We start from the raw sequence: 24,026 nt of genomic DNA, 5'->3' as shown, positions 1-24,026 counted from the left end.
GGGCGCGGGCCGCCATTGGCGGGCGGTGATGTCAAGGCGGCGCGGCGCCGCCCCCTGCCGGCCCGGCGCAGCGCGGCGCGGCGGCGGGGCAGAGCGCAGCGGAGCGCGGCGAGGCCGGAGCGAGGTGGCGGCGGGTGCGTGGCGGGCGGGCGGGAAGGGGCCGGCGGCGGCGGCGGCTCCCTCGGCCGGCCCCGCTCCGGCGGCTTGCGGGGCCCCGGGGCGGCCGGCGTCGCGGCGAGGCCCGGGCGGAGCGCGGCCGCCGGGCAGGGCAGCGGGGCCGCGCGGCCCCCGGGAGGCCGGGGCGGCGTGTGGGGAGGCGCTGCGGGCGGAGGCGTTTGCTGCCGAGCCCCCTTAGAGCCCGCTCTTGTCCCCGCGCTGCAGGTGAGAGGCGGTCCCGGAGAGTGACATGTGCGTCTGAGGGCCGGCGAGTGCCAGCGCCCGCCCCGCGGCCCGCTCCGCTCGGCCGGTAACCCGACCTGGGGGCTCGCTGTTACTTACATAAGGGCTGTGGTTGCCTCGTGCTGTAAGGTGAGGAATTTCCTCCGGGAGGAGGAGGAGGGGGGCTCGGCGCTGACACTCGGAGCTTGCTGGTGTCCTGCCTTTCCTGGCAGAGTGCGAACAGGCTGCAGCAGAGCAAAACCCCCCAAGAGCTGACTGAGGTTCTGCGGAAGGAAAGCACCGCTGGAGAAGGGGACAAAGCCCTGGTAGAGGAAGAGTTTTTCTGGACTGTATCCTTTCTAGAAGCCAGTTTTTAGGCTCCTGTTTTATTCTTTGCTTTGTTTGTTTTTCCCTCTGCCTGACTGTGCTCCGTAACAGCAGTCCTGCTGCTGGGAGAAGACTCTGAAAGATGCACTGAACTGTTGCACAATAGCGAGGAAAAGCTTGGATGCTGTCTCGGCAGCTGCTGTAACTCACCGTGCCGGAGAGGAGGAGAACTAGAGTGAATTCACTGTAGTTCCCGGCTCCACCCGTGTTCCCTGCTCGCTCAGTGGTTGGTGTCCCTCATTCCTGGACCGTGCTTGATGGGGATCTCTGCCGCGGGAGCAGTCTCTGCACTCACAGGCAAGCGAGCAGGGATAGAAGAGGTGGCCTCTAGATGCTGGAAAGGCCATTTGTATAAGCTCCTGGCAGAAGGTCTCTTCTGGCACAGCTGCTGGCTGTAGGCTCTAGGCCCACCAAGCCAAGGGTCAGGACAGCCTCTGTGCAGCATGTCTTCCAAGCCGGAGCAGAAGGAGGCCCACCAGGCCAACGGGGCTGTGCTGCCCGTTGTGCCTGTGGACTGCCGCGCCGGTCCGGACCGGACGCAGCGGGTGGAGCCCTTGGAGTTCCTGGGATCTGACGGTGACGGGGTGGAAGTGGTGGTGCTGGAGTCCCGTGCCAATGCCAAAGGGGTGCGAGAAGAAGATGCCCTGTTGGAAAACGGCAGCCAGAGCAATGAAAGTGATGACACCAGCACAGACCGAGGCCCTGAGCCTGCCTCGCCACTCAAAGAGACTTCCTTTTCCATTGGGCTCCAGGTCCTCTTCCCTTTCCTCCTGGCAGGCTTTGGGACAGTTGCTGCTGGAATGGTGCTGGACATCGTGCAGGTAGGACTGAAACCTCCCTGGTGTGGGCCTGGGCTCCGAATCCCATTTCTTTAGCCCACAGCTTGATCCTAAGCTGAGCCAAGAGACACTTGAATGTCAGAGCTAGTTCAGCAGGTGGCAGCTAGAGAGGAGAAGGAGACCTTGTGTGGTGCTTGGGCTGGGGAGAGACCGGGGAGGTCAGAGAGATTAGAGAACCGCTTTTCCTGACTGCTCTGCTGTCCTTGGCCAAGCTTGTATTGCTAAACTGGAGCAGCAATCCCTGAAGCAGACTGGCCCGACGGTTGGGTCGTGAGCCGTGGGGGAGCGGGACGGACCACCTTCAGTTCCCAGCGCTGCTGCTGCATTCCTGTGGGTCCTGGGGTGAGCTGCCAGGGCTGCGTCTGTTCTGCAGCGTTTGCAGATGTCCCCAGACTAGCACAGTTGTGTGGCTCATGTCGCAGGGACCCAGCACTTACTTGCGCCTCGGGGGAGTGTGGTGCCTGCGCTGTACTTGTACCTCGCCTTTTTAGTTCAGCTCAGATGTTTAGCTTAGCTATGTTTCTGTGAACTAGAACCACAACATCGTTGTGTTCAAGGCCTGGGATGTATTCACCACCCCCAGTATATACAGAGAGTAAGCAAAGGCCTTGCAGTCTGCTTTCTTTTCGCTTTGTGAACCAGAGAGGGCTGCAGCTGAGACTGATTCCTGACCTTGGTGATGTCTGGAGTGAGGGAAGAGGAGGCTGCAAGCCCTCCCGCTGTCCTGCTCCTGCTCGAAGGGGGAGGCAGCAGCTGGCGCTTGTGCAGCCGAAGCACCTGCCTGGGAATTGAGATGGCTCTGTGTGTTAGTGCTTGAAATAAAATGCTCTCCTGTTGATGGCCATAGTCGTTCCAGGCCCTGGTTCCACAAGCCCTGGTTCCCTGTCGCCTTCAGTGTTAGCCGCGCTGTTTCAGCACGCTTGGCTTGTCCCAGCCAGCCCAGTTAATGATTCCCTGTTGTGGTGGGTGCATGGTGGCTCACTCTGAAGGTCAAAGCCTGGCTGAGTGGGCTCTCCCCTACCTTCTGGTGTGCTTGGAGCAGCCAGGAGTGCCTGGGCTGATGGAATGACTCCTGCTGAGAGCTGTGTGCAGCCGAGCCTTTGGAAAAGCCAGCTGGACAGCTGGCTGTTACCTCTGGATCAAAACCAATGTATTGCCAGACAAGCTTTCTCATTAGGTCTTTTGCTTTTCCTAATAGGGAGTTGGCCTCAGAGACTTGGCCCCATCCAGAGGATACCTTAGAAACCAGGCTGATCTGAGTACAACGTTGTTAGCATTTTCAGAAAAACCTATTTTTAAAGAGCTGCCTCGAGAGCAGCTTTTCACAAAATCAGGGAGGAACTCAGCAGTAGCTCGCAGGAACATTAAAAGGAATGGTAGGAAGAGCTGTGTTACATGAAGCGTGTTTGCTTTCTGATCTGACGTTGCCTCTGACGCTACACGCTGGCTCCAAAAGGAAATGAAGATGTTCCCTGGAAAAAAAAAATGAGGTGACTGATTTTAAAGTAGCATTGCAGATATCTGAGCCTAAAACTTGGATAGTGTTGTAAGTGCTCCTGGAATGGAGAGTGGCACGGCAGTCATCTGGTTTGCTTAGGTTTTATCCGGGAAATGTAAATTAACAGACCGTGGCTCCTGTGCCAGTCTCTCTAGCACTGGTTTTCCAAGCATGCATCTCGGCTCAGCAGCAGCCTAAGCCCTTCGGCTGTGCAGGGTTGTCCGGATCCCCAGGCCAAGATGGTGAGTAAGGCAGAGAACTCAATCACCCATGCAGTGAGTTTATGAAACCCCTTGGATGGGAGGAGGCAGCCTTTTTAGAGCTGTGGTCAACCAAAAGCTCTCCTTGAAGCGCCTTTATTAAATGGGGAAAGCAACCCCTTGCAGTAGTTGGCATGAAAAGACCAAATATCAGTCATTTGTCTGTATTGTTGGCTACTATTGTGTCCAAGCCAATCTGTATGCCAATAGGGTGGTAAGATTTCATCATGTTTAGGTAAGTTGGGCTTTTCCACACGTGTGGAGGATCAAGCTCTTCTTGCTGTCTTGCCCCTGTAATGGCTATTTCTGCATGCTGTTCCATACTGGTCATCCTTATGGTTTTTCTTGATGCAACTTGTCAGAAGAGTTGTGCAGTTATGGCTCAAGACAGGAAAGGCTGCACTAAATTAATCAGGATAGAGGGATTTACTGAACTGATTTTCTTGGAAGGAAAGTGTGTTTCCCTTCGCAAGGTCCTTGTAAACTCATGTGTGGTTCTTCTGGTTTTTCCTCAGAGCCCGTGCTTTGAACCTAGCCTTAAAGTCTCTCCTAGAGAAAGAACAGCCCTTCTGGCTGTAGAGGAGAGGGGCAGGGGTGGGATACTGTGGTGTACTGCTGTGTTCTCCTGTCTTTTATTTATGGTCATTAGAAATAAAGCTTCATAATTCCTCTGTTCCACAGCAGCTCAGCATGTAGCTATGCAGCATGTCCTGCCAACTCCTCTAACTCCCTTTAGCCTTGGGATTAAATGAGGCATCTAAATGCCATAGGGTGAAAAGGGGGGAAGGGAAGCCTGTGGTTGCAGCTGGCTTGGCTGCAGAATTTGGGGAGCTGATCTTGGTAACGGGCTTCTCAGAGACTCAGACCCTCGGAGGAAAGGAGGAAAGGTGCAGAGGAGGCAGCTACTGCATTGGGAACAACAGGAGTCCTGTGGCTTTGGATGCAGCCATGGTTTGCAATGGATGGAGGGCTCCATACACTCCATTTCCTCTATTTTGAACAAACAGACTAATCAGCCTGCTGTAATTGGTCTCCCCACTGTGAAAACAAGCAGTCCCGGGCTTATGTCATGCTGTCCTATTAATGTGTCCCTATGAATTTGCCTCTCAGTAGGGGAATTTGCCTCTGCTCTTTGGGATTGGAGAGACCTTTGGGCCAGGTGACATCTGAGCTTTCCAGCTGCTTTTTTTATGTACGACAGAAAAGTACTGGCACGGTCCCTTCTCCCAGCAGAGCCCAGGACGATTGTTTTCCAGACTTGTCTGCTCCCTGGAGATTCTTTGGATGGGATGGACACCATTTCATATGAAGGAAGGAGTCTGCTTGACTGCCTTGGGTGTTAGCATCCCTCGTGGGGCGGGTTTGAGCAGGGCCGGCTGGGTGTGCTGACCCTGGAGCCTAGCTGGCCTCCCAGCCCTTTTAGCGGGGCTCCTTTGCAGCGATCTGGCCCTGCTTCCCGTTGCTTCGTCCTGTTGGCCAGGGCGCTGTTTGCTCAAACCCGTGGCATGGCCTAACCCTGCTGCATGATGTGGGTGGGTGGACTGCCCTGGTAGTTCTCGTAGAAGGTGTTTGCATTGAGGTTTGCTCTCCTCTCGCTTCCTTGACTGCAGTGCTTCATTGGTTGTGGAGGGAGTGAATGCAGCAAAGAAATCTTGGAGCAGCTCTTGTTTACTGTTGTCCGGAAAGCCTGCAGCCCGGCTCACGGGCTGAGGAAGCACCATCCCTGGTGAACCTGCTTAGATCTCTGGACAGGGCTTTTGCCAGGTTTTTTTTGGCCCTTACTTGCTTCTTTACCAGAGAGTGCAGGGCCTTAAACTCTCTTGTGAAGCCACTTGTTCCTTGACTCTTTGTGGTGCAATTGCTTTCAGGGTGTTTGGAGGAGAGACATGCAGTATGCAAACGATCCACGCCAAGGCAGGAAATGGCTCTAACCTGCCGCCTCCTTAGTGCTTCCTTCCCCTCTACTGAGCTATCATGAATCACCATGCCGCTATAATCTGAGCGAAACTGTACTGCTGCTTACATCTGTGAGCCTTAACCCCCGTGTGTAATGACCAAAAATGAGAGGGAGGCTGAGAAGCAGCTGTTGTCCTGGAAATACCTAGCTGTCTGCAGGTGCAAAGCTTCTGAAACGTAGCAGGCCTGGGAGAAACGGCAGAGCACCACGTGGGTTTCGGTGCTATTCCAGAACCTCTGGCAGCCGCGGTTCAGTCTCGCCTCCCAGTGCTGCATGGGAGAGACTGAGCTCCGTGGTGGCTCTGATACCTGGGGAGACCTGTATTCAGAGGGACCACAGCTTAGTAGGGGGTGACCCTGAAAAAAATAAGACCTAGATCTGATACTTTCTCTCTGCTCTCCCTCCCCAGAGGCCAGGGAGGAGGTGCTGGAGATGAAATGCTCCTCCCTGTGATTCTCTTCCATGGCATTGCTGAAAACCCCTCGCTGCCTGGTGCAGGGCTTTCCCCTGGGTGTGGAAGGGACTGGATGATGTTGGAGGACCTCGTTTACTGTGTGATCCTTCCTCCTCATCCCCCAAAACAGCTTCATGCTTCTCGGAGGGGCTGTCACAGAGGGGAAGAGGGTTTGAACAGCTCAAAGTCCCGAACCTACGTTCACAATGGTTCCCCTTCCTTTTTTTGTCTTCCCCGAACTCTCTGGCTCTGGTTTTCCCCATGGAGCCGCGTCAGTGGGCACACGTCTCTGCAGGGAGCTTTGTTCTCTGCAGGAACTGGGGAGGCCTTCAAGACGAACTGAATGCCCGTAGACCAGTGTTGTATAACATCTTATATTAAGAAAGTTGGCAAGAGCCCGTAGGTCTTGCTCTTTGCAGTGAGCAAGCTGCTGATGTCTGCAGAAATCTTCTTGTTTTTCCCTCCCCAAAGATGGCTTTTTTTTCTTCTCTGGAACACCACTGTCTTGCTCGGGGAGCTGCTGCAGCAGCAGGCTCCAGTTACAGCAACTTCTGGCACCGGCGTGCAGGGCAGTGCAGTGCAGACTCCTTTAAAGGTTAATGTACAAAGCCAGGGTTAGAACAAGGTGAGGGAGGACTGCAGTTTTTTATTAGCTGTTGTGTGATCCTTCCTCTACCATATCTCTTGAAGCAGAAAGAGCCAGAACGCTCGCTGAGCGCTTCCAGTCTGTGGTCAGACTAACAGCAATGTTCCTTTCGTGGAGTGATTCTGGTGGCACCGTCTCGTTCTGCTGGGGAGTGGGAGCGTGTCGCTGGCTGATCGAATCGTGGATACGGCTAAGGGAAGTCCTAGCAAAGGATTCACCAGTACAGCAAGCAGCAAAGTAATCGTAATGCCTGCTAGGCCTACCTAAAAATAGAGACGGAGGAGAGCGGAGCTCGCCTGTTTGGAGCGGTGACCTTAAAGGAAGCACAGCCTGATGTGCTGCTGTGTCAAACAAAATACTTCAGAGGGCAGGACTGATTCTCCCTCTTACCTCCCACTTCCCTCTCCTACTCCCGTCAGCAGCAGACGCTGAAATCAGACATCTCTCTGCGCTGCTTGTTCAGACATTTACGCAGAGCCGTGCGCTTTCAGAGTGCCTCTGGCAGTAACGAGAAGGTCTCCCGAGTCGGGAGCTCAGGCAAGCTGTGTGTGAGGTGGGCTGAGCAGGCTGGCTGCCAGGGCTGAGACTGTTTCCCTAGATGCTGTCCCTCACAGCAGCTGGGAGAGGACTGTTCACTGGATGGTGAAGAGAGACAGAGTCTGGAGACTGGGTGTCCTCAGCAGCCTTGTCCTTGGGCAGTGAGAGGCTTGTGGATGTGCCTGAAATAGCTGAACAGCTTTCATCCACACACCTGGGGCGGGGGAGAGCACTGCTAGCTGGTGTTACCAAGCTGGCGGAAATGTTAAGGGGATTTTCATGAAATGACTGGAGAACAGCTTTTCCCTTTGAGGGGAAAAATGGTCCCAGGACTTCCAGTTCATCCATCTTAAGCATTTACCTGCCTCCTGCAATCACAGTTTTTCTCTAACAGCTCTTCCAGTGAATGCAGTTTGAACGCCATGTTGCAAAGGAGCTGGCAGGAAGCTGGAACTGGCTGGCTCTTGTTGTCCCAGTGCTGAAGGCAAACAGAACAAGGAGTGGAAAAATAAAGAAAAGTAACTGAAGTCCTTCCCCACAGGAAGGTATTAATCATGCAGGTAGAAAGAGCTTTGTTTGCTGTAAGGTGCTGGCTGATAGAGCTCCTTGTCCCAGAAAGAAATACGCATCCCGTTGGCTAGTTAGCCCCTGGCAGTCCAGTGCTGTGCCAAGGAGAGCGCTGCAAGAGATGGAGCCTGTCGCAGGTAATGCTGTTAGCGTGAAGAGAGCAGCAAGAGCCGTGACTGTTAAGGCATTCGGTGCAGGAGCCAGCTTCTGAGAGTGCGATTCCAGCAGTGCTTGGTTTCCTTTAAAGAGTGGTAGTTAGGGCAATGCGGGAAGCAGAGGAGTTATTTTGGATGCAGCGCCTTCTTGCAAAACATCCTTGAAAAGAAGGAATCAGGCAAGGAGGTTCATGTGGTTGGGAGTGTTTTGGGGTGGTTTTGTGTCTTCCCAGAAGCTAGCAGCTTTGCTGTGAGCCTGCTTACCCTACAATTACTCTTCATTTCTTTCCTAAACAACTATGGCTCTATTCTGCCTCATACCCAAGGGAACTGGCTTGGCTCTAGAGCCAGAATAGGCAGGACATACCTGAGCAGCGTAGGTGCCAGGCCGAGGGAGGGCATGCATCCCTCCTCTGTGAGGTAAGGGGGGGGGGGGGGCAGAGATCGGGGGGAGCTGCCTTTTGGACCTGGCAGCATCAGGAAACAGAAGGGCCTTGCTCTGGAAGGCATTTGTAAAACACACATACAGGGAATGGCTGTAGGCTGAGACTGACTAAGCTTCAATGCTTGATTCTACCGGAAAGTGCAAATATTGAGCAAAGTTTCTTCATTACTCCCTGTTTTGGCCTCCAAATGTCAAAAATGGTAAAAATACGGGAAAACTCCAAGTGTGGCACTCGGAACTGGAAGCGGAATTGGGTAATCTGTTCAGGGCCACACAGGCAGTGCCAGATTGCAAAAGCAGTGAAGTAAATAACGCTCAGTTCCAAGCAGAGGTGTCTAACGGCCACGTGTGTGTGTTCTTGTTTCTTTGTTTTTCACCTTGCAGCATTGGGATGTCTTCAAATATGTGACTGAGGTATTTATCCTGGTACCTGCGCTACTGGGCCTGAAGGGGAACCTGGAGATGACTCTGGCATCTCGCCTGTCTACAGCTGTGAGTATCCAGGGCAGACTGGAGGAGAGAACAAGATATCTGATTTCTGGTTTTGGATGCTGCAGGGGAGGAAGGCATATGTACGTGTGGTGACTGGGCAGACGAACAAAGCTGCCTTTGTGCATGAACCCGTGAAGTCAGTGACCATGAAAAAGACAGCCTAGTGCTTGGCATTCCTGCAAGGTGTCTTCATCCCATTTGACTGATCAGGGTTAAAGGCGCAATAGTCCTTAAGCTTTGCTGACAGTTCATTTCCTTGTCATGACTGCTCATGGTCCTGGAGGCATGGTGCGTGAGAAGGATTTGGCAGTTTAATAGTTGGAGTGCTTGGATCCAGCTTTGTTCATGAGGAAGCTGGGTACGGGCATGCCATCAAAGAGTGCAAAGCAGGTTAAAACAAGCCAGGTTCAGTAGGAGTAAGAGATAAAGCCTGGAGAGAATTGTACTGCAGAGGTTAAAATGAAGGTGAGTTTGCCTGTCTGTTAGGACCTTGCAATGAGAGATAGCAGGTGGATTGACAGCCTCTTGAGGTTGATGGAGAGGCATGGCCAGGCATCGCTCTTTCTAGAAGTGTCACTCTCTTTCCTATGAAACAGTGAGCTCCCTGTGAGAGATGGGGACAGGCTCTGTTAGTTCCCCAGAACACTGTGTTAGTCCAGCTGTAAATGAATTGCTTTGTGTTTAAACACTCCTGCTACAACACAGCAGTCTGTCTCTGTAGCTGAGCGGGGCTGGAGAGAGACTGGCAACCTCTCCTAACAGGCACAATAATAAATAATCCTTCCTTCTGTAAAGCATCTTCATCGTGAGAATGATAGCAAGTGACTGCCTCACGTTTCATGGGGCACCTCATGATGGGAGTATGGCTTTGAATCTTGTGTCTGCAAGGTGTTGGCTGCCTTCTACCAAGCTTTGAACTCTGCTGGCCCTGTGCAGTGACTTACCGGAAGAGAGAGCCTTTGCGGCAAGCAGCTCAGTCCTGGCACTGAGAGAGCAGAGGAGCTGACCTGCGTGGGCCTGAGAGCACTGCTCAGGAGGTGTTCACTGAGATGCAGGGATGCAGAGCTGTTTGGGTGGCAGCAGCAAGCACAGCTAGCAGAGAGTTGCTTATTAGTAAGCTCCCTTCCTCTCAACCTTCCTCTTATTGATTTCTCTTTTCTTTCTGCTGCAGCAGAGTTGAAAAGGTCTCTCTACATCCAGTCTCCTGGATCCCCTCTCATTCTTCCATCTTAAGCAATGGGGTGATGCCAGCTTTGGCTTTTTTCCCCCGGTAGCTTCTTGTAGGCCTCCCTGAGGCCAGGGTTCGTGGTGCGTTTCTGGAAGACAGCAGAGCCAAAACTTCAAGCTGTTCATCCACCTTTGTCTCTTGCAGCCCGCCTTGTGCCTCGTGCTATGGCTCCCTTTAGGTACCCTAAGGGATGCTGCTCTAATCCACTGAACCAGTGGCAGGTAGGAGAGTACTGGTTACAGGAGTGGAATACTGTCCTCCCAGCTCACTCTGAGGTCGGCCCTGCAATCCCTGGGGAGCAGGGAGGCAAACAGCATTTTCTTGGATCAGCCTTGGCTTGGCCTTGAACCTTTCTGCGTTGCCAGCCCCTGTCTGCTGACTGTGGCTTCCCCCTGCTTGGATTCAGTCCTTGCTCCGCTGCCGCTCTGCAGGAGCGGGGTGCTGAGCTGCCTGGCGCATGGCTGTGCCGGCATTACTTGGTCAGCTCAGCTCTGCCTGGAGGTGAGCGTGGGCTGTGAGTGCTTCCCCTCGATGCTCCTCTCCTCTTCTCCAGGCACTGCTGGGGAGAGCAAAGCTGCCAGGAGGTCTCGTGCTGCACGTGGCCCAGCTGTGCTCCTGTGCCAGGGCTTGCAGGGACAGAGGCTGAGCTCCGCAGCTTGTGTTGCAGGCTGAGCTTTGTTTGCCCCTTCATTCTGAGAAACAAATCCCTTTGTTTTGTTCATTCCCTATTGTTCAGACCATGTCAGGATCCTCATGGTCCCAGACACAGGACACTCTCCCTCTTGGCCTGGGCTTGTCTCTGGCCAGCTTGCGCTTTCTGAGCGTGGGCTTATCAGAGTCAGTGCTTGGCTCTCCTGGGACAAAGGCAGCATGGTACCACTGTGGCCTCTGTTTTCACCATCCTCTTCCCTCAGGGGGCTGGCACAGAGCATTGTTGTGGTAGGACTGGCAGAGAAATGAGACTGTCCTGGCTCTGCAGAAAGTCTCAGGAATGCAAAACTTTCTCCTATCTGCTCTGGTGGCTGCAGCAGGGTCACTAGGATACTGGCACAGAGAGCACCAGTCTGGCTTGCCTGCCCATCTGTGCTGAACGGCTGCCACGCTTGCGCCAGCCTGGTCTCATGGTGCCTCCTACTACCCCGAGCTGACTGCTGTGGGGAGATGTTAGCTTGGCTGTCAGCCAAGCAGAGTTTGTACAAGTCCCTACTTTGCTTTGCCCCGGCGGGAAGGAAGGCTATGCGGCCTCTTCCCGAGTTTTTTTCTAGCCTTGCACACTACTTCTTTGTATCTGTGCCTGGTGGGATAAGACAACCTCTTTGGTTTTCATTTTTCTCCTCGTCTGGTTCTTCCGTAGGTATGGGGAACACGCACAGATGTAAGGAGCGAGCCCTCCTCTCACTAGTGCTTCACGATGTGGTTCTTGTGCTCTCGCCACAGGGAAGCAGCCTGGAATGGCTTCTCAGACTGTGGGTTTCTAATTAGTGCCGCATTAAGGCACCTCAAAAGTTCCTTTCACAATTAAGAAGCAAAACTCTCCCATTAGTTAAAGGATTTAAATCTTGTTGCCAGCGACTACAGCTAGGTTATGTTAATCCCAACCTAATTGCCATGTGGCAGGAATTTTAAGGTCAGGCTTCATATGGAGCTCAAATTCCTGTGATGAATGTGCTGAATGCTACTCTACAGTCAACTTTTTGTTCGTCTTCCCCCCACTCCTTCCTCCTCCCCACTGAACTGACCAGAAGAATTCACCCCAGAGATGGGTGCGTTTCAGTGCTGGTTGAAGTGCCTTGGCAGGTCTCTGAAATGCACGTGCACTAAGGAGCGCGGATGGACTGACTTATTGCTATTTGATTTCTGTTTTTGCAGTGATGGGAAAGGAAACCTGAGAGGCAGAAATTGCTACTATATTGTTTACCAGATGGGTTTAAAGAAGTGGGTGGGTGAGGTAGAAGTTCCTATGTTAGGAGTTTGGCACTGTCAGCCAGTGACTGTATCATGGAACTACCACTCAGTTTTCTTGAGCCTCTCCCTTATGATTTCATGGTGTCAAACTTGCTGCTTCATGTTCATCAGCTTCTAATACTATAAGATTGTATCCAGTCTTATATCTCTGCCTATCCATTTTCTCCAAGTTTCCATAAGGACTTAGAAGTGGCTAGAGAAGAGCAGAACCTTTACGCTCCATGATAACCAGCAACTTGCAGTGATTTATCTGGTTTTTTTTCGGTTGTGTGCCAAGAAATTAAAGTAACTTTCCATCTGTTCTGGTTAGTCTGATTAGCATCTCCTGCAGTTTTAGTGATGCCAGATGACCTGTGTGCCATGGCTGCTTCCTGCTACTCAGTAGGTCTCTACGTGGCATTAGCTTTGTTTACTCAACTTTCATTTGAAATGCTAGTTCTTGTTTCCAGCTCCCTCTGCCCATGTGATGTCACTCTGGCCTTGCTCTGTACCGGAGCCGAGGGCACGTGGATAGCTGACCTGAGACTCTGTGCCTCCCCTGTTTCCCTCCTGGCTGACCTGGGGGGCAGCATGACGCAACTGGGCCTGAGCCAAGTTTGGCTTGATCAGCAGTGAAATGAATTCAATGAGTAAATAAGCAGCAGTGCATTACTGTGCGCGAGGACAAAGAATATCTTCTTGCTATTGCAAGATTTTGGCTGCTTCCCATTCAGCTGGAGGGGAGGGATCCTGTCTGGCTGATCGGCTGTCCTGCCACATGCACCAGGGTATGTTGCCCAAATGACATTCGCAGAACCACGTGTCACAGATTGTGGAGTGATCACAGAGCTATGCCCCAAGCATACACGCACACCTCTTCTACCGAAACGTTCTTCCACAAGTGCTGAGGATTTGCGGGTATTGTTCTCTCCTGCCCCCAGCACAGACTTGCATTGGTGGAAGGCAGGAATTTGACTGTTAATACGTACAAAATGACATCGGTCTTTTAAGTATGTAATGATATTACGGTATCCTCTTGCAGGCTAATATTGGCCAAATGGACACACCCAAAGAGCTCTGGAAGATGATAACAGGGAACATGGCTCTGATACAGGTAAGAAAATGTGAAAGAAGAAGAAAGCGGGAATACAGGTGGGTTGTGTGAGTCCCATTGTGAAGAGTGTCAAAAGGCTTACATACCTGTTTTGTGTTATTGCATGACTAGTGCAGAGGAAGATGGCAACAACTTGTCCCATAATCATCTTTCCATAAAAGTTTGTCCCATAGGTGAGACTTGGTGTCTCCCTGCCAGATGCTAATCCACCTGGGATCGTACCCTGAGTGATATCCCCTTATTTGCCCACCCTGGGCCCATTTTGCTCTGTCTTCTTGGTGACTGCCTCGTTCTTTTGTTTTCAGGTTCAGGCTACTGTGGTTGGCTTCCTGGCCTCAATCGCAGCAGTGATATTCGGATGGATCCCGGATGGCCACTTCAGCATTGACCATGCTGTCCTGCTTTGTGCCAGCAGTGTGGCTACTGCTTTCATTGCTTCCCTTGTTCTGGGTAAGAGAGAGGCCCTGCACACCCTCTACGCACCTCCTCCAAAACAGCTTGGCTCTGCTTGGCTTCATCCTGTTTTCTTCCTCTTTTTGGCTATAGGCATGATCATGATTGGGGTCATCATTGGATCCAGGAAGATGGGGATCAATCCTGATAACGTAGCCACACCGATTGCTGCCAGCCTGGGGGACCTCATCACCCTGGCTCTGCTTTCAGGAATCAGCTGGGGCTTGTACAAAGAGCTGGGTGAGGAGCCACAAAAGGCTTTTGTCTCTCCCTGGTCCTTCCACGTGCTGCAGCATCTCCCTCACACCTCACCCTGTTCCTTTATCCTTACTGTTCTCGGGGTATATAGGATGCCTGGCCTGGAAGCTACCTCAGTTAGCGAGACCTAGTCAGAACTGGTGAAGGGAGGAAATGGACCTTCTTACTGCCTTGTAGCTGCAGACAGTCTTGGCAGTGATTTGCATACATCCTTCTTAACAGGTAAAGTGGTAAGGGAGAGGTTGCCTCCTTCCAGGTGCTAAAGGTTTGATCTCGTGGCTAAGGCAGTGGTGGAAGGCAGCTTTCATTTTGGCCCTTTTTACTGTAATCATCAGCTGGGGGGGGGGGGGGTTCCTCAGTGCAGAGCTGCAGCTGTAGACTCAACACTTTCCTCCCCCCTCTCCCCTTCCTTCCCCAGTGGTCAGTTTGCAGAAGACATGACTCAGCCAGGTTCAGCCAATGGTGAAGCTATACTGGGAGATCTTGCCCAGGAGCAGAAAGTGGGAATGAGCAGTTAGTAACTGAAGAAGACATTTCAGTCGGAGCTGTTGATAATGCCTCTGAGAGTGCATCAGGAGAAGGAAATGCCACATCTCCCAGGGTTGAGGATGGCCTGGTCTAGTTTGCCTGTCCCTGCTGAGTTTCCCTTGGCTCTAGGGATGAGGGCAATTTGGAGGCAGGCCTGTTGAGCTCAGCTGGGGTAGCACCTTGCCCCTCTGCAGCAGGGTGTCTCCTTGACATGTTGCCTCTCCTTGTTTTCCCCCTCAGAGAGCAAAGCATACGTGAATCCTTTAGTGTGCGCCTTCTTCATAGCTCTGCTGCCCATCTGGATCATCATTGCCAAGAAGAATGCAGCAACGCGGGAGGTGCTGTACTCCGGCTGGGAGCCGGTCATTATCGCAATGGCTATCAGCAGGTAGGAAGGCATGGGAAAGTTCTTCTTCCCAGACTCAGAAAGAAAGAGCACCCTTCTCCCCAGCCTCTTCAAGCTCTTAGCCCTTGATGGACTCCAGACAAGAGAGAAAGCCAAACACCTTCCTGCTCTACAGTTCACTCTGCCAGGAGATGGGAGGTCATTTTACGTTTTCTAGACAAAGACTCTGGGATCTCGGCCTGGAAGCACAGGAGTGATTAAGTACCTGACTGCCAGAATCCAAGGCTTTAGCAGTGTGCTCGCTGCTGTCTAGGGAGACCCTAACATGGCCAGGGAGTACACGCAGATCCTGTTTAGAAGCTCTCCTTACAAGAGACCCATCCTTTGAACAGCAGGATTACTTCTGATAATTGCGTTGCAGTAAAGTACATGTTGAGGGATTTAGTCTTTGGTCTTTTTGGCAGCAATGGGAATAGCTCCTGCTGAAGCTGTTTTTTGTTACCACATAATAGGAACTCCAGGATTATGCCCCAGCTGTGAGACCTAACATCATCACATGTGACAACCACAAGTGTAGGTGCATGTTAACAGATGTATAAATCACCCTTGGGTGCACACAGAGCAGCAGTGAGCACCTTCATGGGTATAGTGCCTTGTCTGAACAAATAGTTACTAATTAGTTATTTCACTGACCTCTTCAATCTTCCCCCTGCAGTGTTGGTGGGTTAATTTTGGACAGAACGGTTTCAGATCCAAACTTTGCTGGGATAGCTGTGTTCACACCAGTTATTAATGGTGAGTTCCTTTCCACTCTGTTATTCCAGCTTTTGGAGGTTCTTGGCAGACAGAGTGAAATTGTCCTGTGGGCCTTATTTGAGATGGGATTAGGAGCCCAATCTCTGATCATTAGTGAGACGTGGTGCTTAGACTGGAGCTTTACAGCAACATGGCTCCCCCTGGTGCCAGCCTTTCACCAGAGGGGTTAATTGGCCTGGGAGATTATTGCCAAGAAGATACACTTTCCAAATCCCAGGCCCTCATGTACTTTGGAATATTTTTCCTTAGTTTGTTGTTCTAGTGAATGTACCCTTTAGGCTATCTGAGGCTGATCTCTGGCTTGGGGGCCACATACTGAAGCATGTAACACAGCCCAGGCTAGGAGCTGCTGTTGATGAAGCCAGCCGGGAGGATACTAGCATAGGAGCTACCGAGTAATCCAGATCTGTGCTGTGGAGGAAGGCAAGCCAGCCTGGCTGCTGGCCAGGATCATGCAGACACTGTGGGACCCACCTGTAGGCTTGTCCTCTCTAACCTTGCCAGGGTGGCGGAGCCTGAGGAGAACAGTCTTCAGCTCCCGATTCCTCCTGACTGGAGAAAGACTTCCATCTTCTGAGAGCTATGCCTTGTGGCACTTGGTGACATAAAGATCTAGATTTGCAACCCAGAGTCATGAAATTTAGTTGCTTCTGTTATAAAGCTTTGAAATCCCTTTCTGCCTAATGAACCAGCAAACCCCCTTTCTGCTTTGGCAGCCTTTCAGTAAATGGAGTTAATTCCTGAGCCAGTGCATCTTGTGCTAGTGAGTTCCACGGTTTCATTATGCATCATACAAAAAAAATCGTTTCAAACTGTGTCTGTTTTGGTGGCTGACTCGGGTGGGTTTTTTTTCGTTTAGTTGGGTTTTTTTCCACATACTTCTTCTAATCAAAACTGCAGAAATAGAATTGCATCTGTTTTATTAAGGGGCCTAAGGGGACACTGTAGTGCTTTGTCTTGACCATTTACATCTTGCAAAAGTGGAATTTGGGTCAAAAATACTGTCCTACATTATTCCAGCATCTGGCAATTCCAGGTCTGTTGGCCTTTGAAAATGGCTCTTTCTTTTTTGAGTGCGTTTGAGATGTTTATCTTACTGCTCTCTCCTTATCTGCAGGTGTGGGTGGCAACCTGGTAGCTGTGCAGGCTAGTCGCATCTCCACTTACCTGCACATGAGTGGGCTGCCTGGAGAGAGCTCCGAAACAGCCCCTCGCAAGTGCCCCAGCCCTTGCAGCACTTTCTTCAGCTCAGGTATTCAAGTGGGGAGATGAAATATATTTTTTTTCTGCCAGCACCAACTGCTGCAAATGGCTGGCTAAGCTTGTGCCTGTGACAGTCATGGGAGCACTGTCAAAGGAAATGGTGGCTGAAGTCTGCTCAGAGGCAGCTGTCACATCATGGATGTGGCTGGTTTTCTGGCCCGGCCTGGCCTGCCCTCTAGAGACAGTCAGACCTTTAAGTAAAGCTGCTATACGAGAGGACATAACCCGATGGATTAGGAAAACATGGAGCAGAAGTCCCATGCTCTGTCTAATACTGTAAATCCTCCACCCTCTAAATCTTTTCCAGATGTGTCTGGGACACTAAAACCTGCCTTGAGGCTGCTTGAATGTTGCATTTCTGCTGGGCCTGTAGAGCTGCAGAAAAGTTTTCACTAATGAAGGCTTCTTAATGGCTCTGTTGTTTAGCAGTTGTGTGGCAGAGAATAGCCCAAACTTGCATTCCAGCACAGAGTGCGGGCAGAGATTACTCTCTCAATGGCCTAGAGCAGGCCTGATAACCTGTAGCCTAGATCCTGGCCTTCTGGTAAGGGCTGTCCCTGAGAAGGGGGCCACATCTGGCTCTGTTCACCTGTATCAGCCATTAGGTATTAGCATTTGGGGAGCAGGAGGGGAGAGGAGATGTGATCTGGGAGCTGTCAGTAAACTGATTGCCAGACAAGATGCAGACAGAGCTCCCTGCTTTATTTGCTCTGAGAAAATTCAACCTTTCTCAGGAAGTTCTTGAAAGCTCTCTACTGAGTGCTGTCAGTGTGACGTGTCCTTGGGCATGTCTGACAGCTGGGCCATCTTTCAGGGCACCACCTTCCAGCTCACCTCTGGGGGAGTGCAGGGGTGAGGGTCCAGTGTGTCACTGCCTGGTTTTGATTTGATCACAGTGTGCTGTCTTGTCACCTGGTGCCCGGGTAGCAGTCTGCAGAGTTGCTGTGCGTTCGGGCCCCTTTAAATCATTAATTCCACCTCTTTTTTTTTCCCTAACAGATGTGAATTCCCGCTCTGCTCGTGTGCTGTTTCTTCTGGTGGTGCCTGGACACTTGGTTTTTCTTTACACCATAAGCTCCATGCGAGGTGGACACACTACACTCACCCTGATTTTCATACTCTTCTACATGACAGCTGCACTTCTGCAGGTAAGCACCAGACCTTGCTGGAGTCTTCTGGGGCTGTCACCCTGCTCAGGCTGGAATAAGGGGACATGAGCATGTTATCTTCAGTAGGGAGCTGTTCCCCCAGTTAAGTTGTAGACAGATTGCTGAGGGCACAGTAATGTGCCCTACGTAGAAGGTTTATGTGCTGGGGAGGGATATGTCAAGTAGATTGTATTTGTCAAAGGAACAGGTATCAAACTAAATAAATCCTTCTTTATTGACACCTGTACACACAACTTAATTTGTCCTTCCTCGTGTTCTTGAGAAGTTTTTAATCTGTCTTTGGTCTTTCTGAAGTCCTCTGATAGCAGAAGTCTTTCCCTCTCATGTGGTAATCTGTCCCATTAGGTGCTTTAGCCATTTTAAAACTGCTGGCAAAAAAAGGAGTTGTGGAATTTGCAGGGACCCAGTCCCTTGTATGGCTCTTCCTGCCTATTCCCTGCCTCTCCCGGGCGGGTAGAGACCTGGCAGCTCTGCTGACACAGGGCTCCCAGTCTCCTCGCAGAGGCTGTGTGAACGCGTAGTAGTGACACTTCTGAGGGACTTGCGTGGACCAGGGCGTGCACCCTGCAAAAGCCCAGCAGCTGCCTGTGGGAGTCTGGCTGCCTGTGCCAGAGGGAAGGGAGAAGCACTGGTTAGGGAGTTTCCTACTAAGCCCAGCTATGCTTCCCCCTACCCCCCACCGCCTCTGCTTGTGGAAGTTGTGGCTTGTTTCAGCGTCCCCTAAAATCAACATCTGAAGCGAGCTTGAGGAAATGAGTCAGAGCATCCATCAGAGGCGAAAGCAGAGTGCTGTCATCTAGGAGGCTAAATTTAGGTTGTGAACTCCTGCTTGGTGCTTGGGCACTTGGCTGTGAGCGGAAGCCTCCTCTATTCTGCAGATCCACCACGGTGAGCAGTCTGCAGGCTTCTGAGTGCCGGTGGGGGAGCTGGCTGCAGAGGGACTGCAGTGCGCTGGCTGCTGCGGTCCCGAGCGTGGCCTTCCCAGCCCTGGAACCAACAGAAGCATTAGCAGCAAAATTGAAGCTGGCTGCTTCAAATGTGCCTCTCAGACCAAAGGCTTGAGGGGATCAGTGTGGATTTCTTTTGTCTTTGATGAGACATCAGTATGGATCTCCTCATTGCATTGAGGCAGGTGGGGGCAAACATCACACTTTGGTGGTCTGAGCTTCTGGGAAGTTGTTCTTTTATTCCTGGAAGCCAGACGTTGCTGCCCCTTTCCCAAGCTTCCTGCGTGCTTCTGAGTCCCCTCTTTAGCCCCATGTCTCTTTAAGTGTGCTGAGGCTAGATTTGAAAACAGAGGTGGAAAACTTTGCCTTTGGGGATTTGGGGGAGGGGTTTGGGTGCCATCACACTGAGTTCCCCCATCTAAGCCTAAATTTAACAGGGATGTGTGAAGCTGGGGGGGTAGGTAACAGTCTTTTAAAGACATAGAGGGGTTTCGAATGCCTAGGGGCCTGCTGAAACTTGCAAGTTTGTCGTCATGCTGTACTTGTGTTGCTTTTAGGATGCAGCCTGCATTAAATGCCTGGATTGTAGTGCTCAGCAAGGTTCCTCTGACTGGCTCCATTGCTAGGACTGAGGTTCTGCATCTCTGAAAACTGGCCTGCTCGGCTGGAATTGCACCAATGTGATGCACCTTGAGGACTGGGATTGGGGAGGTCTGGATTCATGGCTGATGTGACTCTTTCCTTTCTGCCTTTCAGGTTCTCATCCTTCTGTACATTGCTGACTGGATGGTGCACTGGATGTGGGGCAGGGACCTCGATCCTGACAACTTCTCCATCCCATACTTGACAGCACTGGGGGACCTGATTGGAACAGGTCTCCTTGCTCTCAGCTTCCACATCCTCTGGCTCATTGGTGACCGGGACTCCGATGTGGGAGACTAGCTCTCCTCACTGCCCTTCTCCTTCTGACAGCTCTCCTCCTTCCATTTTTTTTTGGTTTGTTCATTTCTTTTCTTCCACCCTTGCTCTCCTTTGCTTCCTCCCAGTCTCTCTTGAGACTTCACCTTTGATACTGGATTCTCATTATTTTCAATGGGAATTTTTATGTGGTTTATATTTCAAGCCAAGTTTGTACAGAATATAAATCTAGTTTTAGGAAGGACAAAAAAAGTGTAAAGAGACAATCACCAAGTGCAATTTCATAGCAGTTGTGTCCGAACCAGGCTACAGTAAAGATACTGATCAGTCAGATCATACAGGGAGCCCACCCTGTCCCAGTCACTAGAGGTGAAGGGCTGCTTTTTTCGCTTCATAAGCGTTTTAAATATTGGAGGTAAAGTTCAGACTTATTTTACTGAACAGGCACCTTCTAGCAAAGTACAACCTCGTGGATGAGGGCACGGGGTATCTCCTGTCTTCTCTACCCTGTTACCTTCCTCCCTTGTGTTCACTCTCTGAATCCCCATCCTGCGCCTAGCATCCAAAGCATGTGACCCTCCAATAGAGGGACTAGCAAACATATGTGAAGAAGGGTGAAACACCCATTTTCTGTGTGCTCACAAGAAAGGCAAGCAGTCTCAGGCTTGAGGAGTGCAGAGCCCTGAAATCTGGCTGTGTGTGGGCTGGTCTTTGCTGACAGATTTAGGTTGGAGAACAAAAGCTCTCTCAAATACAGCTCCCTTTTGCCAACCATCCTGCAGCATCTGCATCTCAGAAATTACAAACTCCTTGTTCTGCCTCTCCCCATCCTTCATCTGCAGATGGAAGGTGGTGATCAGGGACTGAGTTCTTCTACTACTGTGTGCAAAAGGATATGCTCTGGGTTTTGTCTAAAGAGGCTGTGAGCTAGCCCCATCCATCACTCTTCCCCTGCTGCCTGCCAGTGCTCGGCTGAAGGAAGCAGAGATCTGCTGGAGCTGTGATGGATTTTGTGTGCAGGGCTGTTATGTGGGAATCTCTCCTTTGTGCTGGAATAGGCACAGCACTGTTTTCGTGGCAGCCTGTTTAGGATGGATGGAAAAATAGATCCTGTTTTTTGTGTTAAGACTTTTTTCCCCACAGTTGCTGAGTGCTGCTGAAGGGCCCATTGCTGCGGGGAAGAGACCATTCGGTATCTCTCACAGCTAAGCCCGAGCCACTTCAAAGCTGGGAATGTTAGGCTGTCGGTGTCTCTTAGAAAAGGACATCCGTGTTCAGCCATTGGCTGTAGCTGGTATGTGAAGGTGCTATCTGGGAAACGGGTCAGCCGCTGCAGCCTGATTTCTGAAGTCTGAAGTTCAGTGCAGCTCTCTGTGCTGAACTGTAGCAAAGGAACCTGCTTGCCCGTGAGAAGGTTTGTGAAGTCTGGGGTCAGGATTACAGCCTGGCTTGCAGGCAGTAGCTGAGTGCTGTGTAAGCGCAGGGCTCCCTGCTCTGTTACTTTCCCCTCTGCTTTTTGTGCTATTCCTCTAGGAATGAGATGCATCCTGGCTGAGATGCATTCTGTTATCCTGCTAGTACACTTTGGAAGTACTTTCATGCAGTCTGCAGCAGCATAATGAGAGAGAACCTGTTCTGGCTGTATGAATACGGCATTTGAAAATGGTCTTGCTGAATGTTGTTGGCACTTAACACTTTAGCTTTCCCATTTGGATCTAAAATGATTCAATAAACTGGATGCAGCTTGGTGTAAGCAGGTCTGATTGACTTGGAAACTTCAGCCTGTTACACCATGTTTAAATGATATGCTCAAGCAGATAGCCTCATTCAACAGGCTTTAATGTATGAATGTAAATTGAATGCATAATTTGAAGTGTGTGCAGGGAAGCTCTTAACATCTGTGAAGGATGGAAAAACACAGTATATTGTGTGGAGCCTAATTTCAGTGCTCCAGTACAAAAAACTTGGGGAGCTGCCAGTAACCTCCAAAACTCTGGGGATGCCTGCAGTATTCAGTACGGTAGCACCTGACATCCTGATCCCAAAATAACAGCCAAGCTCTCGTTTTAGTTAGCTGCGCAGGCTGAGTGCTACAGTTCTGGTCCTGTTCTGGACACAGTGCCTGTCCTGTTTGTTTGCGGCTCCAGAGTATAACCCTAAAGCTGCTGAATTTGTGGTTGCCTGTAGGCTGCTGCTTCTCCTCTTCATTTTTTTCTTTGTCTTAAGTGTGTTCCTCATAGCAGAACATGACCATCCTTGATTGGCTTAATTTCCTCTTTTAGGTGAACTTCTGTATTTCTCACACAGGCCTTATAGAAACCAATGCTTGTCATTTTGCTTTCTGTCCCAGCAACACTGGGCTTCTGTGCTCAGATGGAAAGAGATGTAATGTGGTGTTGGGCCTGCTGATCATCTGAAATAAGGCCAGGTGGGAAGATATGTTTGTTACTCTGGACAATGCAAGAACTAGCTGAGTTCTACAAAGCCCTGTGCAAGTGCAGCCATTTACTTCTTAGGTGAGGAGAGTTTTTTGTTGGGAATTGTTCCTTCCCTGCCCCCCCCCCCCAAAAAAAAAAAGAAAAAGAACAGGAAAGGCTGAGCTGAACACACCCTTCTATGATCCAAGTCAAAAACAAATTTAGACTGAAATTGGGTATTGTGCAAACCCAGAGATCTGGTTCCAGAGTTGATCCTTACTCTGGAGATGAGCGTGTTGGAAAGGAAGCTCAGGATTAATGGAAACCAGTTCTGAAAAAACATGGAAACAGATGCATCTGAACCAAGCTGCAGTCAGTCTTTTGCCTACTCAAGAGCAGATTGCTGAGGGACCACTGTTTAGCAAGTTGTAGAAGAATCCCGTCATGTTTCAGTATGTGTATATTGAGTATTCCTGTCTTTAATGCCTTCCCTGGTTGTAGAATTTGGGAGGCAAAGATCTGATACTTACCCTGTCCGAATGCTGACTCTGGGATCATAAGAAGAGCAGGTGATGCATTTTCAGATTGGTTTCCCCTTTCTACCTTACTAATGTAGTGTAAGGATTTCTTTCCCTTCTCTACCTTTGCAATGTGTTCTTTTGTGACATGATCTCTGAACTTTACACTCTTCACCCTAGTGACCTGACTTCTCACAAATCTAATTTGGCCAAAGTATTGTCCAAAAAAATCCTAAAACAAACCAGCACCACCCCCATCCCCCCAAACCGTACTGTACTGAAGTCTCAGCCTAGAGACTTCTGGAGTATTCGCGCTTGCTCACCTGATTTCTCTGCCTAATGTTGAGGAATAGATTTGAGATTTCCTTCCATTAACACTTAAGCTGATATGTGAGAAAGTCTCCTGGTCTTTAGGTGTCACATATCTAGTTCCCCAAGAAAGGATTTGTGCCAGAAGGAGAATCTACCACTTGTGGTCTCATCTGTAACATGTAGGGACCCAGAGGTGATTAAAAGTTGTCATGCTGCTGGGGTGATGCTGTACAATTTTATAAGGTCTAGGGTGTGTGTGTGAGGGGGGAAATAGGTCAGGGAAGATTCTAATTTAAATTTTCAGAATATTGAAGGATGAAAACTTTTTCCACCGATTGCACTCAAATGCATGCCTACTTTACATCTGACTGCAAATGAAAAAATACTGGTTTACTCTTTTTATTAAAGGAAAAAGACTGTCTTAATTATTTATAGTTCCTATAACTGAATTGACAGATGTCAACTTAACTGATAAATTATATTTGGTTAAATAAAGATGACATTTATTTATGTGGATTGTGGTGTCTTTTCTCCATAAGGCCCTCATATGTGAAGTTATTAGTCATACCAGCATATTGTCGCATCTCCTATCTCCTACTTCAGAAATATTTCAAAATATTTAATCTCTTGGGGAGCCTGATTCTTGTCTGTTCCTGGATCTGTTCTGTGCTGGAATGCTTCATCAGCCGTAGCGGGGAGAGACCACTGCAATGCGAGGACACGGTTAATTCACTAATGCTTCCCAAGATGTGACGCAGAGGACCCAGCAGCTGTTGAGAAATGGCTGATCAGACCCTTGTGCCTGCAGAGATGCAGCCTTTGCTAAAATGGATGAGCCTTCTATTTTGCTGGTCATGATGACAGAGCAGGGCAAAGCGACTGCCAAGGGCATGGGATTGCCTGGGGTAAGGCTGTGAGCCTGAAGCAGAAGGTACTGAAGGGCTCGGTGCATCCTCGCAGCAGGGAGAGGAGTGATTCCCTGCTGCGGGGGCTCCAGCAGGCGAGGTTCGCATGCAGTCGAAGGTCACTCTCCTACTCGTGTTTGTGTTAATGGACTGTGGCAGTGGCTCATTCAAGTGCTGCCTCTGGCTTAATAATTGATTTGAAACATGGTGGGTCGCCAGAATGAATAACAGATTATGTCCCATGTATTCGCTGCGTGCATCTGTAGTGCAGCCAC

At 50.5% G+C, this 24,026-nt stretch overlaps 1 protein-coding gene across 3 annotated transcripts; it reads left to right on the top strand.

Annotated features, from left to right (window-relative positions):
- Nucleotides 1-20: 20 nt before the first annotated feature.
- On the top strand, nucleotides 21-23,356 carry SLC41A1 (solute carrier family 41 member 1). 3 transcript variants are annotated; one of them, XM_064498072.1, is made up of 12 exons: nucleotides 21-134; nucleotides 382-528; nucleotides 612-1,586; nucleotides 8,508-8,615; nucleotides 12,830-12,901; nucleotides 13,207-13,351; nucleotides 13,448-13,594; nucleotides 14,381-14,528; nucleotides 15,202-15,281; nucleotides 16,420-16,554; nucleotides 17,565-17,713; nucleotides 19,438-23,356. In XM_064498072.1, the coding sequence occupies exons 3-12, from the start codon at nucleotides 1,209-1,211 to the stop codon at nucleotides 19,621-19,623; spliced, it is 1,548 nt and encodes a 515-aa protein (XP_064354142.1). In that variant the 5' UTR covers nucleotides 21-134; nucleotides 382-528; nucleotides 612-1,208; the 3' UTR covers nucleotides 19,624-23,356. The 3 variants fall into 3 exon arrangements, with proteins under 3 accessions (XP_064354142.1, XP_064354143.1, XP_064354141.1); XM_064498073.1 differs by having other exon boundaries at nucleotides 21-124; nucleotides 382-1,586; XM_064498071.1 differs by having other exon boundaries at nucleotides 382-1,586.
- Nucleotides 23,357-24,026: the final 670 nt, after the last annotated feature.

Source organism: Dromaius novaehollandiae, chromosome 27, assembly GCF_036370855.1.
Source record: "Dromaius novaehollandiae isolate bDroNov1 chromosome 27, bDroNov1.hap1, whole genome shotgun sequence".
In the NCBI taxonomy this organism is placed as follows: domain Eukaryota; kingdom Metazoa; phylum Chordata; class Aves; order Casuariiformes; family Dromaiidae; genus Dromaius; species Dromaius novaehollandiae.
Note: the sequence above shows the minus strand (reverse complement) of the source record. Positions and strands in the feature narration are given on the sequence as shown.

What these genes read in the sequence shown, in the direction of transcription:
- SLC41A1 (XM_064498073.1), top strand. Translation starts at nt 1,209, where the DNA reads ATGTCTTCCAAGCCGGAGCAGAAGGAGGCCCACCAGGCCAACGGGGCT. An exon ending in CATCTCGCCTGTCTACAGCT is followed by an intron (nt 8,616 to 12,829) that starts GTGAGTATCCAG and finishes ATCCTCTTGCAG; the next exon opens with GCTAATATTGGCCAAATGGA. An exon ending in CAGCACTTTCTTCAGCTCAG is followed by an intron (nt 16,555 to 17,564) that starts GTATTCAAGTGG and finishes TTTCCCTAACAG; the next exon opens with ATGTGAATTCCCGCTCTGCT.